We start from the raw sequence: 20,422 nt of genomic DNA, 5'->3' as shown, positions 1-20,422 counted from the left end.
TTTAAGGAAAAATGCCAAGCTAAGATACTTATGACTTAAGGATTTTCTGGGGAGCATGATAACCTAGTACCTATTTAGATAACAACCAACAAGTTCGACTCCACGTCCCAATATTAGCAATGATCACACTCCGTGAAAGTTGAAAATCAAACGACGGCAGTGTAGCCTTCCCAGATGCTTCTGTGAAAGTCACTTTTCCACTTCTATTGCCATACAGATATGTAGTCTAAAGCTCATTCCAGAGCTGACATTCATTCTTCATCATGAAAAAAATCATCCATACCTAGAGATGATTCTGTGGTTGAAAGAGTTCAAAAAAACATAAAGTATAACTTGCTGAAAAGGTAACAAGAGAAACTCACCGTACAACGAAAAACTGTGTTTTACTTCACTAATATCAGAATTTTAAGAACAATTTATCAACAGCCTTTTTTATTAATATTTATTACAAAATACTTCGGACAATATCTATCTAAACATGTCTAAAATCAAGCACCTCCTTTGGTTTCCTAATTAGAATGAGCTACAACCAAACACAAATTATCTCATCAAACATAACACTTTTTTCTTAGTAGGATTCTCAGGCTTGAAGATTTCCAGTCTAAACAAACTATTCACAAATATTCTATTTACAGAAATAAGATGAATTTACAGGGTTATCATTTAACCATTTATAACAAAAGATAACAAAGTATTTTCAAGCAATTGCTCCATAAAATAAGGTAACAGAGATAAAACTATAGACAGTTAACACCAGTAAAATTCTATTTTCAAATGGACAACGGCACTCCTGATAACTGGATATAATTGCATAATAAAAAATAATAATTTAAAAATTATTTTATAGTGTAATAATAAATAAAATCTAATTTGGGTAATAGTTCAAGTATCAAATTGTGGATTAAAGCCATTAGCATATAAAATATACGAGAACAAAATACTCGTCCACTCCTGATCAGTAGCATGTATAGTTTATCCTGCATCTTAGAGCAGGAGATGACTTTGACTGATTTTTAAGGAAATATCTAACTCCTACCTCAATCAAACGTTAACCATAGCTATTTACCCATCCTATGTCTTGATATGTTAAACAAAAAATAATCCTCTCTGCAGCCTTAAGAGTAATTTCTATGCAGCCAAATTACTAGCTTGAAAAATCTGTGTAACTAATATTTGCAATCACATTACATTAGTTTAGCTTCCACCACACATAAAGCATAGTTTGTATCACAGACTACAATGCTATAAGTATCAAGGAAAAAAAACAATACTATGACTAGAGATAATAATGGAAAATGCAAAATACTTACAAATCACAGGGCTTACAAATAAATATCTTCTCAAAGACAATATTCCTTGCTTCAGTTAAACTGTTAAAAGTTAGTCACACTTCTGTAGCCAAAATTCATTATGACTTTATAAGCTACATAGAAAATGCAATCTATAATTTAAATTGAGGAACTCTTGATATGTCTGACAAATTTAATACCACATTTTTCACAAAATGTAGGCAAGCCACCACCAAAATTTAATCTACATAATTACTGGAAATTTGCATTGAAAATTTCAATTGACTTCATTCCAGGCACTGGGATCTTTTTTAAGATTTCCACCAGAGCTTGAGCAAGGAGGAAAAACATCCATATCTTGTAAATTACAATTTTTTGAGTACGAAGTTCTGCCAATGAAACTGATGATTCCTGAAGGGGAGGGGAGGAGGATGGAGTTTGCAAGGGCTTCAACGATAAACGGCAAGGATAGATAGTAGAGAGTTCATGAGTGGAGGAGCTGGTGGAGGTTTCGGAGCTCCACTCTTCCCATCATCCCCTGCTCTTTCCCTGGCAGATGAGTCTCCACCCTCTGCCGAAGTCTTGTGTGTCGCCTTGGGTGCAAGACCTCTCCGATGCAAACTGTGCAGTGGAGGAGAAAGTTTCGCCTCCGTCTCTTCTGCTGCTTCCAGGGACATCCACAAACAGCCACTCACATCCAGGTAACGCAAATCTTTGCAGTTCTGGGCCACAAGTTGCAGACTTTTGTCAGTCAGCTCCCTACAACCCTGAAGAAACACCACAAATCAGTACAATAAACCCAAATTCACCTCAGCAATGTGCGCCGAAGATGGAAAATTAAAGTTAAAATTTATGCAAAGTGAACCAAGATCCTTTCCTTTTTGACTACTTAAATTCAACAAATATTGTAGACTCTTGTTATTACAAAGTTCACCGGACCGAAAAACCGGAGGTTTGAAATAACGAAGTTTGTATGAACGTTTCTTTTTGGAATTACCGAGAAAAGAAGTTTGTCAAAATTTCTTGTCTCTTCTATCTCTCGTACTTACAGTCGCACTGTGAAGGAGCTTCAGAGTCAAGTGTATGATATGCACGATAGAATTACGTGCTAATATGTAAAAACAAGCACATTTGTTTCATTTTCTTGAAGAAAAATGGGGCATGACGCAATAAAGGGTTGATATCCTCCCGAAAACAGTAAGTGCTCAATATGCGAACATGCATTCTTTGAGACCTTGCTCGTGAGTTGATAAACCTATTCAAGGCATAGAGGAGTGTGGTTATCCTGCAGAATGCAACACTGAATCACAATGGTGCATTTAGTACAACTGTGATGAACTGATCTAGCTGGACGTGCTATGCAGCTGGAGTCGAAAAAAATCGCTGTCTGAGGGAAGGAAGAACAGGTGACACGCTAAACAGTTCCTTACGTCTCACCACATTCAATGACATTTAGTTCTGATTATGCCCAAAGTGCGAGTTCCTCTATGCCACACTGCACCACATCGGCGAATTCGAAAGGCACCCATTTCAAATTTTGGGCTCGCATGAATTTTTTGAATGTTCGTATCTCTGAAAGTTCATAAATAGAATGTGCATACTGTACCTCCAATTTACAAGTGGTAATGAGTTGGTCACCATGGTTCCACAGTAATAAAGCTTATTATATGATGTTATGTGGATACTGAAGTATCTCCTACTGAAGAAAGAACTATAATTGATGCTCTTGGCGCAGAGCACGAGGAAAACTTAAACGTAGCAAAATGATTATGACGTAACATAGTGTATACAAATGCCCTTAGTGAGTTATAAAACGCCGTTAGTCAGTGTATAAATGCCATTGCTTATCCGTGGAACTTAGTAATAATATTCACTCTGCAACCCCCGGGACCAGAACTGAGGTTCGTAAATTCGTAGCATCGAAAATTTCATAAAACGTTTCTTTTACTGTAGATTGGATAGGCCTTTTTGCTAGGACCAACAATTTACTTTGTAATACCGAGGAATTCGTAATAAGGTTGTTCATATTAACGAGAGTCTACTGTACAACTTTAACTTTACATTCAATTAGAAACACTGCAACATAATGATGCATGGGAAATAAGCCCCACATTTTGCACAACATTATCATTGGCATGACTTACGCTTATATTATTTATATCTGATGCAATACATTATAATACTACATAATCAAATACATACTTGTAAGTCAAAGTGTTTCAGCCGGTGGAGTCCTTTCACTACATGTTCAATGCCAGCATCATTGATTCCTGGGCAAAATGCCAAGAGTAATGTCTCCAAGCTTGGGTTATACTCAGACAGAAAAGATAAACCAATGTCTGATATCTATAAGAATAAAAGGAATCAAGAAAAAAATTATTCAGCTTATCATGAAAGCATAATTAAACATTTTTAATGATACTTTTCATATATTCCTTTAATACTACCTCAACTTGAGCAGATCCTGCACATGGTCTGCGGATCAAATATCAAAATACAACACATAACAATAATAATATTAAAAATTTTAATAAAAGATTGCCTTTAAAATATAAGTCCAGCATTCAGAGTAAGTTCCCTCCATTACAAAAAACTGTCTAGTTCATTTTTGTAATCTTCTAGAGTACCTAATATCCACAGCATCCAAATTCTTTATCATAGTAAACTATGAGAGTAAGAAAATGAATTTAAATTATAAACGTCTTTCTGAGGAAAAGACACATTTGTAAAGAAGTTATCAGTATTTTTTTTCTAAATTAATGCAGCTCCTATTTAATTTTGAACATACGAATGCAAAATGGGGGAAAATGAGAATTTCGTGACTTTGTAATTACATAATGAGATACTATTTATTTATTTTTTATTTATTATCAAATTCCCCGTAAACAGCACATAACGGCCTTTTACAATGAGAGTTTCCAACATTAACTGAGTACAACACAAACATCCATGCCCTGGATAGGGATCACCTACCCAGGCGGGATTCGAACCCACGACCTACGGTTTGGCAGGCGAGGACTTTACCCCACCGCCACAGTGGCCGGCAAACTATAACCAGTAATCTAAGAACTTGGTGCTTAAATGTACGTAGAAAAAGTATGCATATGGGCATTTACCATTCAAAACTATATTTTGATGTGTTCCATGTTTGCTAGTGGCTACTCTCTTTGAGCAGGAAAAACTTTTAATTTTATGCAATACTTCAGACTTTTATGTCCAAAGCACTAGTGATTAATGACCTACAATAAAGGATTATCATAACTAAAATGCACATATGCATTAAGATAAGTGGTAAACCAATATCTTACATGCAGGCAATGGCTGAGGTTAAGATGCCGAAGTTCTCTGAAACGAATGGCGTACTTCAAACTAAGGTCAGTAATGCTGAAGCACCGACTTAGGTCAAGCTCTTGAAGACCTTTAAGAAATAATGCAAATACATTATCAGAAAAGCAAAAGCTGAACAATAAATTACATAACATCATCATCGTGTTTCATCATAACATACAATAGGTAAAATATTTTATGGTATTCTGAATTTTTTAAATATACAGCAGACTCCCAACTAACTGGCTGCGGTTTATCCATCTTGTGGTATATCAGTGCTTGAGTTCACACAGCAGGAGATGGTGCACAATCATTCTCTGCATCCCGTAGCAGTTGCATCCCGGGCAACAAGTGAGAGACGTGACTATGTGGCATGGTGCCCAAAATTGTAGTTTCTAACATCATTCAGTGGTTTTGAAGCATTCACGCAAACCACTTTTCTGAATCCATGATCTCGCAGCCACGGATGCATGGTTTTCAGAAACCAGGTATTTTATGGAGAAGTAGAAATATGAGTACAATCATGTTATCACCGCTAAAAAGATAGCGGTTGGGAAAAGAAAGCTCCCGATGAGTCTGGGACGCTATCTTAAATAATGGACAATGTGCATAAATAATAATATTTGATTATATCGTTTGTTTTACACAAATTACTAAAATTCCGAGAAATTGAAGTGGAAGTTTGCTATATTCGTGTTCTCTGATTACTCATACCACCTCTCCCCATCATTAGCCGGGATAATCAGGAGACTGCTGTACATGCTTCATATATTGTTTTTTTTTTTTTTAATATTATTAGGAGGAATTGTGTTACAGCAGGCTCCTGATTATCCGGCTGCGGTATAATTGTGTTGCGGATTATCCGTGCATGATTTTCACTCTTGGTCAATATTTTCAGCGATTTTTATAAAAAATAAAATCGCACACAAAATCACCGGAATTACTGTATATTAATGCTAGGATTCACCAGGCTTAATATTTCCATTACAATCCCCTTTGTAAAACGGAAGCAATCGTGGGCTAGCTGCATTCACGGGAGCTCCGTGTTCCTGTTTTCCAAGCCTCGCAGTGCGCGATCGCACTCCGTGATCACAGATACAAGTCCCGCAGCAGTTGCAACCCGAGCAAATTGTGCGAGACGCGACTACGTGGCGTGGTGCCTAGAAGTGGTTTCCGACGTCACGCAAAGGTTTTGAATCATCCGTTGCAAACTACTTTTCTGTATCCATGATCACGCAGCTGCGGATGCCTGGTTTTCGAACCAGTTCTTACATGGAGCCGTAATAATACTAGTAAAACCTTGTTATCGCTGCTAAAAAGATCGCGGACTGGCGAAGAAAGCTCTCAATGAGTTCGGGAAGCGTCATAAAATAACGGAATAACTGCATTAATAATAATACATTGTTCGTTTTACATAAATTATGAACATTACGAGACTTTTTAAGTGAAAATTTGGGTTATCCGTGTTCTCCCATTATTCGTGCCGTCTCTCCCCATCATTAACCCGGATAATCGGGAGTGTGCTGTAGTTGCAAAAAAAGGCATATGAAAATGTTTTCCCTCGGTAAATTAGGAAAGCATTAAATAAATGAAAAAAAATATTCCCAGGTCCTTCCAACCTGTCAAGTTCACCACAGAGCTTTGTGGCACTGGACAGAATGAAGGGGCTAGTGGCTTGCTTTCATCATCAGACGCCGATGCTTCGTCAGAGTTCTCACGCATCATCCTTTCCCACTTCTCCTCCATCCAGCCCCTCTGCTTGCACACCTCACCACTCTTCTTTGCTCGAAGCACAATCTCAGCCTCTGCTCTCGTCATCAAGGAAATGTGATGCGGGTTGGAACTTATTTGAGGGACGCCACCAAGTGTTGGAGGATGCTCTGTAAAGTGTTACACAAACATGAGTCACTTAACACGTAACAAAAAAATGGCGAGAATTCTCGTCATTTTTTTCCCGAACGTTCCGGACGGATGACGAAGATTCTAGTCACTTAGGCGTGTCAACCTAAACAATTTTAAAGCGTACAATACGTTTTCGTTAGTACATTTTCAATTGTTGTTCGTTATTCATAATGAATTGATGCATCATAGCGTTTGATTGGGTGAAGTTATATTCTAAACGCTGGCTTACCCCGGTACGCAACGTGTTAACCCTTTCTGACCCAGAGCTGCTTCTGGGAGAAATGAAATCTCAAGACTTCTCATTTTAAAAATGCAAAAATTTTCTACTCAATCAAAATTAATGCGGCAGCTACATATTTTACCATTAAATTTTACAAATTTTTCATGTTACTTAGAAGTGACATTGGTTTCATGGATGTTCCACAGCAAACAAAGAATTCCAAAGAATGCTTTTCAATGATTTTTTTATTTTGACTCTCCGTAAATGGCATTCTTCTTGCTGTGATCTTACTTTCTTATTCATGGACAAGTGTGACCAAAAAGATTTGTGAATTTTTAAATGTAATTTCCAAAATTACTGTCACAGTCCAATTTTTAAAATTAAAGTTACAAAAAGGAACAATGTAACTCGCTTTTATTTGTTGTAAATGAAAAATTTGACAACTAAGCAAGAATTAGCTTACCATCCAATTTATCAGATGCATTAAATTCAGCTAAGTCAATAAGACCCATAAGGCCAGCATCTGTGAGTCCGTCAGCTCCAGACAATCGTAGTATTTGCAAAGACTTTAACCGGCCTACCAAAGTAGCCACAACTTCATCAGTTAATCCACTTATTTTTCGTCCCTCTATTCTTATACTCCAGGATCCAAGATCTAAATGGGTGATTCCATTAGGCAAAGTCATCACCATTTCCTTGACAGTTTCCAAACCACCCACTCCCGAGGACAACTCAGAGGCATACAATCTTCTTAGAGATGGTCTACCTGGGGACTAAAGGAGAAAAAAGTGCTATTTCACAATAGACAGAGCACAAAAATTAGTAACTATTGCTGACAAAATTTCATATGGCTAAATATGATATAAGTATGTACGCACAAAAACTACCTATCTTCATCTGATTATGGTGGGTGAACAAAGCCTCCACAAAATTCTTTTCTTTTTTACTTGCGTGTCCCTTTTCTAGGTACCTGAGTTTATTAAGTACTCTCATATTTCAGCCAAAAAATGCAAACATCCAGACGAGTACACAGTTAACATTTGAAGAGAAAAGCTTAATAAAAAACACAGGAAAATTGGTGGAAACTATAAGCAATACATATACATATGTGGCAGTTAAATGATTTCAATACAAGCAATGAAATCTCAAGGGTCTTGTAAATATATGCGAAAGTTCAATCAAACTTGCAAACCTCAGCTAGCCAGGCAGATATGGATTGAGCCACGGAGAACTTTCTTTGGGTAGCCCAACCCTCTACCAAAATTCATAGGAAAACCTCAAGTGTATCCTTGCAGTTCTTAGATTTAAGCCAACAGAAAATATGGAGATGGGAAGGCTTGAAAGGGCAAATTATATTTAGGATATTTTCACTTATAGCTCAGTGATAATCCATTTCTAAAGACTCATTCACTTCTATACCCCTGCATCGTTGGTTAGGAAGTGATGACAGAGAGAATTTAGACACAAGCTTGCAGTGTCATTGAAAAAAGTAGGGATGGGACGTTTGAATTGTCAGCAATTTTAATTAAATCCATTGACAATGGCTGGGTCTTATGTGAAGGTTTGCGCATAAGGTTGGTGCAATTCTTTAATAATATTATTTTCATGAAAAATTATCATCAAAATTAAGCATTTTAATACATAAGCATAATGCTGATGACTCCACGAGAAAAACACTAAGAAGAATGTATGTTTACGTTCAAATGCACGCGAGATTAGCTTTTCCCTTTTTGACACCCTGCTTTATGATAAAATTTACATTTTACATATTCTAATTTTAAAGTATGTAATTGTCAATTCTTTATTTTAATTTAAGGAATGCTATAAATGCAGTAAAAATTACAAATTATATAACCTTCAATATTCATTGAATAAGAAAGCAAAAGAATTGAGGTGCTTCATGTGGGCAAGTTTGATGCTACTTTAGGTGACAGTTGCGTCAGAATTTAGGAGCCGCATTGAAGTAGAATGACTAGCATAGTGTTCAGGATTTTTATTTTAATTATCATTTGTGCTTAAAGTTGGTGGCAAAATGCATATTCAGGAATGCAGCATTCGATATTTGAATGAGGTAGGTATTAGGAAAAAAATTAGGCATTTATATTCGACATTCGAATTTGAGAAAAAAGTTATTCGACCCTTCTCTAGAAAAAAGCTAAAATTTTTAAGATCATATGCATTGCAGTTCAAATAATTTTTTTGCCTTTCAAAATTTCTACCTAAAATGTGTTCAGGCTTAATCATCATAGTCTTTAATTATCAATAAAATATAAATATTTATGACAGAAATGTTTCAAATAAATACCAATTATATCATAGAAATGAAAAAAATAATGAAACAATAGGCCAATTTCTATAGCTTATGAAATCACCTTCTTCGGAGCCTTCTCGTCCTGAGGATCCACCACATTACAAGAGCATATTCCTGCCAACAGACCACCTGCTGTTACTTGGCAACATTCTGAAATATCAATCTTCTCAAGGGCTACACAGTGAAACAGAGCTGAAACTCCAGTATCAGTTAGGGCTCCACATCGGCGTAATGCAAGAGATCTTAGCTTCTGCCCCATGAGTACACAAATTTCTTCCAGAGAAGTGTCTGTTAGCCTAGGGCATAGGCTCAGGTCCAACTCTGTGAGGCAACTCCACCAGTACCTTGAGGAACACAAGAAAATAATCAACGAGTAATAATTTACTGAGCAGTTGTGCAAGTATGCAGTAGTGACTACTCATGCCTGATATACATGGCATTAATTTCATTATGACAAAAGAGATGTAAGTTTTACGGATTAAAAAATTTACGAAGAGTTTAATAATGATGATAATATTATTTCAGTAGGTCACTAACATCACAGAAGCCACATAATCACATACTAGCAAGATTAATCACTTATTTTTTTAAAGCACATATTATAAAACTGGAGCAATTTTATACAAAAAGCAGCATAGACTGCGAGCTCATACCTTTGATTTTCTAATGAGCTCTCTATGGATCTTTTTTCCTGTTGAATATCTTCAATACGAGGAAGAGGAAGACTAGATATTTGTTCACAGGCACGTAAGTGTAAGGAGCGCAATCCCTGAGGAACATCCCTTGCAAGTTCGACCAAAGAGGCATTGTCCACGAGGGTATGACCAAGACTTAGCCTCAAGAGCTTTCCCCCCTGTCTTTTACGCCTCCTGAAGTAGCGAAGGACATTTTGAAAGGTCAGAACACTCTCCGATATTGGACCATCATCTTTCTCTAGTTCCAGTTCTGATGGCTCAGCTTCCATCCAAGGAGCTGTTGAAGAGACAGTGAATAAAATTAGTCCACCCGAATTATTAAAACCTAAATGATGAGGCTACACTAACCTAATATAAAATCCCAAAACAAGGGTACATTAAGGTGAATACAGCACTTTATTCTTAATGCCCAATATGGAGTCACATCCTCAAACCTGAAATCCCAGTTCATTAAAATAATTTGTTACATGGAGTGGATAGACAACTTAGGTCAAAAAATCTTCTTCATTCGGCCAATCTTTCATAAACCTATTTTGACAAAAAAAAACAGACATTGCTAGCCACTTGTCATTAGTTTATGACATCATTAAAGTTCCTTATCAATTACTTGCTCAGGGCACTGAGGGAAAGAATCTCTCACAAAAAAGTAAAGAACACCAAACCACACAAGGCATTGCAGTTGTTACGTTGTACACTCCAATGATATTATCATTTTTCTTTGGCCATTCCCTTCTTTACGTATGACTGTACATTTCACTTGTACCTCGGTTTCTTTATATAACCCACTGAATAAAGATGTGTTACGAACTCCAGTTTTTGCCTCCGTACTTAATCACATCAGGAATTACTGAGCACCAATTACCCACCCAAGAGTCATCAGCTAATGTATATAAGGGTTAGGGCTGCAAGTATGTTTTGTAGCAAATAGCTTGAAATGTAAAGTGATTGATACATAAATGGAAAAAATACTGGTCTTTTCACTTTGCATACTCTCTCAAAATAATTAATTTATAAGCAGAGTTCACTAGTCATAACCCGGCTGATGATGGTTATCAAAAGGGGAAGACACTGAAGGAGAGGGTTACACTCGAGGGGTGACTAAGAGTAGTGTAAAAATGATGATTCAACCTTCATAAACTAATATATTATTAGCCAGAGAAGGCTGTTTAGGTGTGGTCTCAGTAAACCATATCTCCCCGAGGATCTACCTAATTTAGTCTTGGCCCATCTCCACAATGCCAAGTATAAATGCCAGTTATCAGCCAAGTTATCACAATTTTTTTACTTCATTATTATAAATACCTATTGCTAGCATAATTACAAAGATTTCATAGATTACATGTACTAATTTGTCATTCCTCATTATCATCTGATCAATGTACCTTCACAAAATCCTTTTTTTTTCTCTTTTTTTAATCCTTTTATATGTTCCCACCAAGATGATAACACATCATTAAGTATCTCTAAAAACTGTTCTTTCCTTACTCTTTCTTAGGATTACCATGAAAAAGCCAATCACCAAACACATTAACTAAAATTCATAATGACAATCCTCAGTTGATATCCATACTTTATTTTAAGCCAACCCGGGTTAAACACAGTTGTGCCATCATCAAAGTATAAAACAAGTTGTTTTAAAATAAATCAATTAATATAACAGGGATTTGAAGAAATAATTATTCTATGCCTACTAAAGGTCCCTTTCTGAGCCTTCAGCTGGAAGTCATAATTTGTAAATCTTATAAATGCATCATATTCATAAAGAAGTTAAACTATAGCCCTCCATGGAATGACAAAAACAACTATGTATGGATTTAAAATACCTTCCTAAAAATAAAAGTGCCTAATTTGGGTGGAAGAAATACATATGTAGTACTTCACCATGGATTTGTGATTCAAGATGCTGATGAATTTTTTTTTCTGATGCCATGGGTAAAAATTCAGGCTAAGATATTTAGGCAATCTGTAAGTCTCATTGAAAAGAGGTCATATGCTTTTAAAAATTAGCTCTAGTCAATTAGATACATGCTCTAAATAAGATATGATAGCAATACATATCCAGACTGCAAGCCAGGGCAGCAAAAAAGAATATCCTGCCATACGTGGTGTGTCAATGAAGGTATTTACTATCCTCAGTTTCAAGAAGGCCACCAGATTTTAGAGCTTACAATTTTTTTGGATCCAGCTCAAACTTATAGATTACTTTGCACAACCAGAAATCACAGAGACTTGAGTTAGTCGCAAAATTTTATAACTAAAGGGCTGAGCGCAAAAAATGTTTAAAAATGGTGAAATTTACTTAATATCTTATGCTAGTAAATAGCACAACAAAATGAACATCATGAAACTTTGCATGACACAAGAAAATTTATGCTAAGCTTAATTACATGAAAATCACATAATTAGCAGACAAAACATCTCCTAAGCCATCAGAAATATTAAATTTGACTTTCTCACCAGCTCCAAGTATGGCAGCCATTCTCTGCTGATATTGGTCCCATCTATGAGGATAAAACCTTCTGTATATTCCCTGGTGGAAAGTGAGATGGCAGCCAGATAGCGACAGAGATTCAAGTTCAGGACTAAGCGCCACAAATCGCTCAAAGAGTGCATCCGATAAATATCGATTAGATGCCAGCCTCAGTTCCTTCAACTCGGGAAGAATAAGTGGACCTTCGAGGACCTGACTAGATGAACAAGCAAACTCATTCTGTTCTTTAGAGCCCTCACAACATAAATCCTCAGAGTCACTTCCATCACAGCTTTGCACAGCACTCGTTTCAACACTGTCTGCTTCGGATGTACTGGACAAGTCACCTCCTAGGTCAACACTAGCCGAAGTCTCTTTCCACTTACTCATATCCTTGGTCCGACCATCTAAGAGCTCCACAACAGTTTCACTCGATGCCCTGACTAAAACCACATCACACGTCCTGCTCCGATCCCTCACCGCATTCTGCCTTTCCAGCATAACACTTTTGCTAAGGCACCCTTTGGTGGCAGTCTTATCTGTCTTCTTGGACCTGAAAAGTTTCCTGAATGGCGAATGCGGACCTGAGCGATGTTTCGTTTCCTTCTGCCCCTTGGACACAACACTTTCAGCACAGTTTGTGGAGATTTCGGACATTTGATTGAGTGGCTTTTCAGAACCTCCGGAAGATTCCACTTCATTGGCCAGCAGTCTCCCGGACATGAGCATCTCTCGGCATGAAGAGACGGAAAGGGATCGCAGCCGGGGACATCGCCGCAGGAGGATAGGAAAGGCTCTTTCGGAAGCTTCACAGCAGTTGAGCCAGAGCGAACGAAGGGATGGACCATACTGCTCCCAGAACTGAGCTTCTGGAGACTGGCAGTCACTACTGTCAACAGAATCAGTGCCACCTGAAAGGATCAAAGCACAAAAATATCTTTAATTGTAGAGAAACCTACCACATGAGTGTCAATGAATTTCAAGACATTGCTATTAAATCCACCACTTAGTCCACACAATCCCAAAATGCAATGAATAACCCCCATTGAAATTTTATTGAAGAAAAATTATTAATACTTCAGACAAAAGATTTAGATTGTGGGGCAAAGTTTCCAATGAATTCTATACCCTTTTTTCCCAACTCATGGCAGGTGACCTTGGACGTGCTTGTATCCCTTTCACTCTTCTAAACCAATCACAGAAGAGTGGCATGTGAAAGTGTGGCAGAGTCTTCAGTCTACCCTTGACTTCCACACAGTACACACTTTTCTCCAGCTCACAGTTTAGCCAAATTGTTGCCAGCTATCGCCATTCGTTTTGCTGTGCATACATTCATTTCCAGGGACTGGCAACTCTGGTTGGCCAGATGGAGGGTAAAAGGGGGAATGTAAATAGGAAGTAAATAGGGGAATGGTTAGTTGGAGGGGCCAGCGCCCCTGATTGGCTAATACGTAGCTCCCTAACGTTCAGCCGCCAACAGTTGGGAAAAAGGGTATACATAATTGCAGGTAATAACAATTCATTTCAATGAGGAATCACATCCATAGAAAAAGAAATTCTCACAAATTCAACCACACGAAAACAACTAAGTGCGATGATATTACATTTAATCAACTGACTGGGAACCAACATTCGGGTAAAAGGGCATAATAGCAGGTAATAATAATTCATATCAATGAGGGATCACATATCCATAGAAACAGAATTCAAACAAACTCAACCAGTTGAAAACATCAAAGTGGGATGAAACTACATTTTATCAACTCACTGGGATCGGATGAAACATCTGAGACTTTGATTTCCACATCATTAAGGACGAGGTGGAGGCAGGTTGGAGGAGGATGTAAGGAGCTGGAGTGTCCTCGGCAGACTGCGTGAGCAGGCCGAGACAGGTCATCGCGAATGACCCAAGCAGTGTCTGAGTGAAGCCTTGGGTCAAGGGCAGCTTCTCTCCATACTCTGCACACCCGAGAGGCAATGATGCGATCTGACAGTGACACATAGCTGAGTATATGAGTCACCACCTGTAGGCAGAAAAGAACATCTCAAACTTCAATGTAGCGGTGTGTAATCGTGACGTGAGTCTGCATACCCCAGAGAAGATAATACAATTTAAGTATACCAGGACTAGCCAAGGTGATAACTTTACGGAGTCACCCACAATGCAAAAATCGTGCGATGCACACACAAAAATTCACAGAGAAAATATCATTTGCCTTGACTGGGATCCCAGGTAAGGTCCCAAGATTGATGGGACATCCCAGTCAAGGCGAATGATTTTTTCTCATTGGATTTTTCACAGGATAATACAATCTAAGAGTGACAAGTAGCTGAGTATATGAGTCACCACCAATAGGCAGAAAAGAACATCTCAAAGTTTTGTCCAGTGGTCTACGTCTACATACCGCCCTGCAAAGCCACCTAAGAAGGCATGAGGCAGAGGGTATAGCGGGTAGGGGGTATTAGGACACCAGCCGTTTAGATATAAAAAACAAATGCTCAAACAAAATTACGGCTAGTATTTATTGAAGTCCTTAATAGTTTGGGGGAAAAGAAATTCCCAAATCTATGTGTTCAGCCAAATATCTCCCTCAATTTATCGCTTGTTGTCGCTTATGTTGGACCAGGAAAAGTAGCGGGGCTCTAATATGATGTTCTCCGTCACGCTCAAATATATCTATTCTCAATTACTCATGAAATCTAAGCCTGAAATAGTGACATAAATGTGCACTTCCAAGAGAGGATAATGCAATCTGACTATGACATGTAACTTAGTAAATGAATCACCACCCATAGGCAGAAGAAAATATCCCAAACTTCTGTCAAGTGGTGAACAATGACAGCATCACTATCAGGGACAGAAGACCCTTTCTCTCAGTGGTAATAAAAATATGTAATATTTTAAAGAAAAAAAAAACAAGAGAAAATGTAAAGCAATAAATTAATGACTCCCAATACAGTCAGGTGCGTAGGTGCAAAGATATCAACCCCAAATGTAAAGAGGCAAGAAAAAATCATTTGCCTTGATCAGGATTCTTGTCTCTCTGATATTGTAACCTGTTTATTTCAGAGACAATTTCATGACAGAAATACCAGTTATACTTCATGCTATATAAATAAGTGCCCTAAGTTGAGGCAATAACTACCAAGAATATTTAAATTAGAGATGAATCATGCTGCTGTCACTAATTGACTTACAAAAGAAGTGAGGCAGACTGTAGTTTACTAGGCAAATGCCATTTCTAATTCTATTATTTTATACATTTATTCTGGGTGACATGAACACATGCATCATTTTAGTACAGAATTCTTGCTCAAGAATTTGAATTGAGGAATCAGAAACACATAAGTAAAATCATTGTGCTTTGAATGCCTTTGTCATAATCAAACAATGACACTTCAACTGGACATTATATGATGAGGAAGGCAACAATGTTATCTTTGCATTTGTGGTCTAATCAAAAGATCAAGATTAGCATTAAATGATAAAGTCAAGAAAGAACTTGAATAATAACACTGTATTTCCTTATACCAAAATCTTTTCTCCATATCTATGGCTTTTCAGCGAGATAAAGTTGATTATCTAACACAAAATGGTGAGCTGAGCCAATAAAAAGAATTTTAATCTCCAAAACGTTATCACCTTCACCATTATAAACGTCACCTGCACAAAACAAGCTTATATAAGCAAGTTTAAAAAAAATCATTCTTCAGAGTGGGCTAAGATTGTGGATAAACATAAAATGAGCATCAGCTGGGTTGTCAGGAAAGAAAAAAATTATTTACATAATTAAATCACTAATAGCCAATCCTAAATTGAGGATGGGTTTCCATGAATAATGAGAGGAATATTAAACTCCACTCCTCATCCAAACTTGATAAGATACTATATTTGATTGGAAAGATACTATATGTATTTGAAAAGCATCTATTAGTGTCATAAATCAAACTCAGGTGTTTATTCAGAGGTTGGGTCACTTGGCCCCTCTTCTGGACTAGAACATTACAATGTTTCAAAAATGTTCACTCAGAACATTTTTGTACACATCTCATATTGTAGAAAATAAACTTCTACAAAATGCTCCATCCTAACATGTATACTTCCCTCAACTCGCCTGTGAAATGCATGGTGGTAGACTGCACAAAGTCATCTACCTGCACTCTAATCCCCCTGTTTAAAAAAAAACCTTAGGCTTGCACTTAAGTAACTAGTATCTCTCTTCTTTGTCACAATCTTACAATGCTGCAACCCACCTGTGCTTTCCGAGGATTCATTCATTGCAGTCTAATGCTCTAAGCTCAACCTGTGTATATATTTGCAGGAAAAAGGCGTTCACAGATCACATTTTATGAGGGAAAATACTCAAGAATTTTCTTGGTGAAAAGGACTTAATGAAGAAGGCTTGGGCTAAACTTTGGAAATATATATGATTTTCATTCTTATTGGTCCCAAGCAGCTTGCTACCACTTACCCGTAGCATATGTTTTCAATTTCATATTTATCAGAAGGGTAAATAAGTTATTTTGGATTAAAGTTTGGAGCAAATATTAATAAATTTGAAAATGCTGGAATGTCACAGGTCCCAAATCTACACCCAATAGGAAACACAAGAACTATTCAGGCAGAGCATACGCTGGTAAAACTCAAATTCTACACATTAGAAAATGTTAATAATAAACAATATCTTTACTGAAGCACTGTCATTGAAGAGGAAATATTTGTGAAATTAATAATGTGGGAAAATTGCAGGGAAAAACAAAATTGAATCAAAACAGCCTCTGATATATCATGAGATTCATGTTTCGTTGCACTCATTGTGCAAAAAATTCATTCAACTGCAACTTAACTTGGTTACTTTATCAAAAGATCAAATTAGAAGTAGTATCCAATTCGTAACTACTAGTAATTATAGTATACAACCTGGTAAAAATGATTTTCAGCAGTTCATTTCCTCCAATAAGTAGTGATGCTTATGCGAGGGGCTACTCCTAAGTCACCGTAGGTCACCACCCACATGACCTTTACCCTTTTCTCAACCCTTTTAAGATAGCAGGCTTTAAAGCAGACCCTCACCTTTATGTTGAGAAATTTAACTGCCTCCACTATCATTTCTTTTTTCCAGGAAACACAACTGTATTTTGTATTTTGATGAAATTCTATCATTAATTTTAGTTATTTATTGGTTCCCAGCAAAACTTCACTTTTTACTTCTCTAAAATATTGATGTTGTGAAAGTTAATAGAGTTGTTTCAGGCTTAACCCTGCAGAATTCTACAAAGGTTACTGGGAATTTTCCTCTAATACTTTAATTTCACAACCAGTTTCAATTCAATTTGACTAATCTTCATGTCACTTCTTAAAAAAATATTAAAATACCCTAGATGGGAAGCAAGTAAGGGAAAGAGGAGAGTAAAAGGAGGGGTAGTTGTGTCTGGAAAGATTGGAGGACCAATGATTTGGGGAAGAAGGAGAAGGCATTGGTCTGGTGGACAAACAGGTTAAGGGTTTCAAACAAATATAGTATGATAAAAACACACTCAGGAGATTCCTCAGTCAGACTGAAGTGGCATTGAGCAGCCCTGGAAAGTCTGCTAAGGAGGTAGTTCAGCCAACAGCCAAATTTTCTGTGATGTGTCTAATCCTTCCAACTCTCTAGTATCCACTCTGGGTGGACTATTCTGGGTAGCAATTTTCTTAGTTACCATGAATTTCAATTTATTTGATTGGACAAACAACATTAAGTGACACTGTGGCACAGCAAGGGGGAGGTTTAGGGGGATAAAACCCCCCCAGAGCTCAGAGATATTTTCAAGTTTAATCCATTTTACTTAATTGGATTGATATTACTAATAGAAAATAGAATAGTGCAAGGATTAATAAAATATCCCTCATAGCGCCGTAAAACTCACCATTTTCAACCATTTATCTTAAAATTCCACAATTTATTAATCCCGCACCTACCGCATATCCTGGTGGGTATTCCATACTCCTACACACCCCGATATTAGATGGACCTAAACCCACCCCAGCCTTAATTCCTAGCTGCGCCCCTGGGGTGGAGTATGGGGAGGGATTATCTAATTAGGAGTCTGGATTTCAAGCTTTGGACAGCAGGGGAGGAAGGAGGCATTGATTTTTCCTGTCCATAGGCAGAGGTGGATAACACCGGTTCAACTTTTTCCCCAAAGACAAGCTCTGTATTCCTTACCATATACACACAAATCTACACATAGCCCTCTATTCCAACAAAGACCCTACATAAGAGCAGAAATAGTGTGGTGTTGATGAAATCAAATGTGATTGTGAAGTCATTTATATTGAGCGGACCAAAATGAATTTTCCCACACCGATCAAGGAGCACCTGAAGTGCAATATTTTGGGGGAACTAACTTCATTCTTTGCAAAACATTTACTGGAATATAGCAAATGACTTTCCTACTTCTAAAAAGTCGAGATAACTGAGTTTGAAGTGTTGCATCTCCGTTACTACAGTATCGGTTGTAATGAAATAAGCTGGAAAGGAAAAGTATCCTTGCAATTCATCAACATCACCACATATTCATCCTTACATTAACAATTTTTTATCCGAATTTCAATGAAATGGTATGATTTTTATAAAGGCCTGTTTACACGATACATTGACTTGCACAGGTTAATGTCTGTTTGCATGAATGATTTTTGTGGGTAGGAACGGAACATGTAAAAATGCATGAACCTAATTAGAACAGGTTCCATTTTATGAGCATGCATTCGCAAAAGCTGGGTGGTCATCCGGTGCATCATTAACGCATTTAATCATTAATACATCAACTCGTGGAGGTTAATGCATCCAGTAAACAGGCCTTAACGCTCGAAAAACAGTAGCAGCACCTATAAACTTTATATTTCAAGACCTTCTCCATATTGACATGAGCTTTACACAACGAAGAACCAAACACTTGTATGCCTCAGAAAAGATGAGTATTACCATGGCATATTCATGGTGCAGCAATGAGTAAAATTTATTAGTCGAACTTGTTTCCGAACACATCACCGTCCATATTAAATAACTACCTGTCATCCCAATTATTTCAGAAAAATTAGCTCATTTTTGCTAAACCCACCTACCCATTTCCACTTTAGGCCATCCCAATTGCCCATTTGGGCTGATAATTTTGTAGCAAAGCAATACATGATTTTGGAGCAATGGAATAGAACGATAATGTTGGAAATCTCAGCAAACATTCATCGGCCACAAGAAGAAGCAATAAAATTTAATTGACAAAAATATTAGTAAAATAAGCGGGGACATTTCTCTCGAGAGAAAGCAAGCAGTATCAGTTATAATTTTATCTTTACGAACAATACGGAGTCACTGCTTTCCTATGCAAAGTCTAAGTGGTTTGGGAGACAAGAAAGTAAATGATATTAATGAGAATGTTTTCAAAAACGATACGGGCGAAGAAAAGGGCAAATACCTCTATTGGAAGTTCAACTGTCCGCTTCTCAGTCTCCAAATTTTCCTCAGCATCTTGGGGAGTGGCACAGTCCATGTTTATAAACGCTTTTAACACAAATTACAACTTCTCCTCGATTTCCTTGTTCTCATATGATCAGCTGATTGACTTAAAATGACGTACGAGTTTCCGTGTTGTGGGTTTGTGGTGCCCTCTTGAAGCTAAAATAACTACTGTTAACACTTGCTAGCAACAGATGACCCTTTTTTTATCGTTATTAAAAATTGTTTTTAACGCTGCAATATTTTTCAATACAACGCATTTCACTAATTAGAGAAAATACATTATAAATGTGTGAAACTTACGACTCCCCACTGAAAAAATATTGTAAACAATACTCCGAACTCTGCCCTGAAATAATGTACCAAATGATGCCTTGCAATACCACATCCTCGTCGAAATCGATTTTACTCAATATATATTCCTCAAGTAGGCTAATTTATCGGCTTAACATATCTGGCGGCAATTCCATCGCCGATTTTTTCTTTTCCACAGCCAAAAGAGACCTCAGAATCCAGAAACTTTGATTGAGTAAAAATTAACTTGTTTTTCATTCATTTAACGCAGCAGTTGTGACACTGGGATTAAAATTGAAGTAATTGAAAAATCCTTATTGCTCACAGATAATAGTTTCGCTAAGAATACGAGCAAATATTAGACAAAAGGTGCAAATATTTAAATCCAATTTAAACATCCGTTTTCAAAGAGTTA

General features: G+C 37.2%; 1 protein-coding gene across 1 annotated transcript; it reads right to left on the bottom strand.

Moving 5' to 3' along the window:
• Positions 1-364: 364 nt before the first annotated feature.
• Positions 365-20,392, bottom strand: LOC124163347. Its single transcript, XM_046540190.1, has 10 exons — positions 19,673-20,392; positions 13,983-14,238; positions 12,202-13,125; positions 9,703-10,021; positions 9,111-9,393; positions 7,202-7,511; positions 6,236-6,496; positions 4,598-4,707; positions 3,492-3,635; positions 365-2,056 (listed from the first exon to the last, which is right to left on the bottom strand). Exons 1-10 carry the CDS (start codon positions 19,745-19,747, stop codon positions 1,739-1,741), a joined length of 3,000 nt encoding a protein of 999 aa, XP_046396146.1. The 5' UTR covers positions 19,748-20,392; the 3' UTR covers positions 365-1,738.
• Between the last annotated feature and the right edge of the window lie 30 nt (positions 20,393-20,422).

This window comes from Ischnura elegans, chromosome 8 (assembly GCF_921293095.1).
Source record: "Ischnura elegans chromosome 8, ioIscEleg1.1, whole genome shotgun sequence".
Taxonomy (NCBI): domain Eukaryota; kingdom Metazoa; phylum Arthropoda; class Insecta; order Odonata; family Coenagrionidae; genus Ischnura; species Ischnura elegans.
The sequence above is the reverse complement of the archived record's forward strand: the minus strand, read 5'-3'. Positions and strand labels throughout refer to the sequence as shown.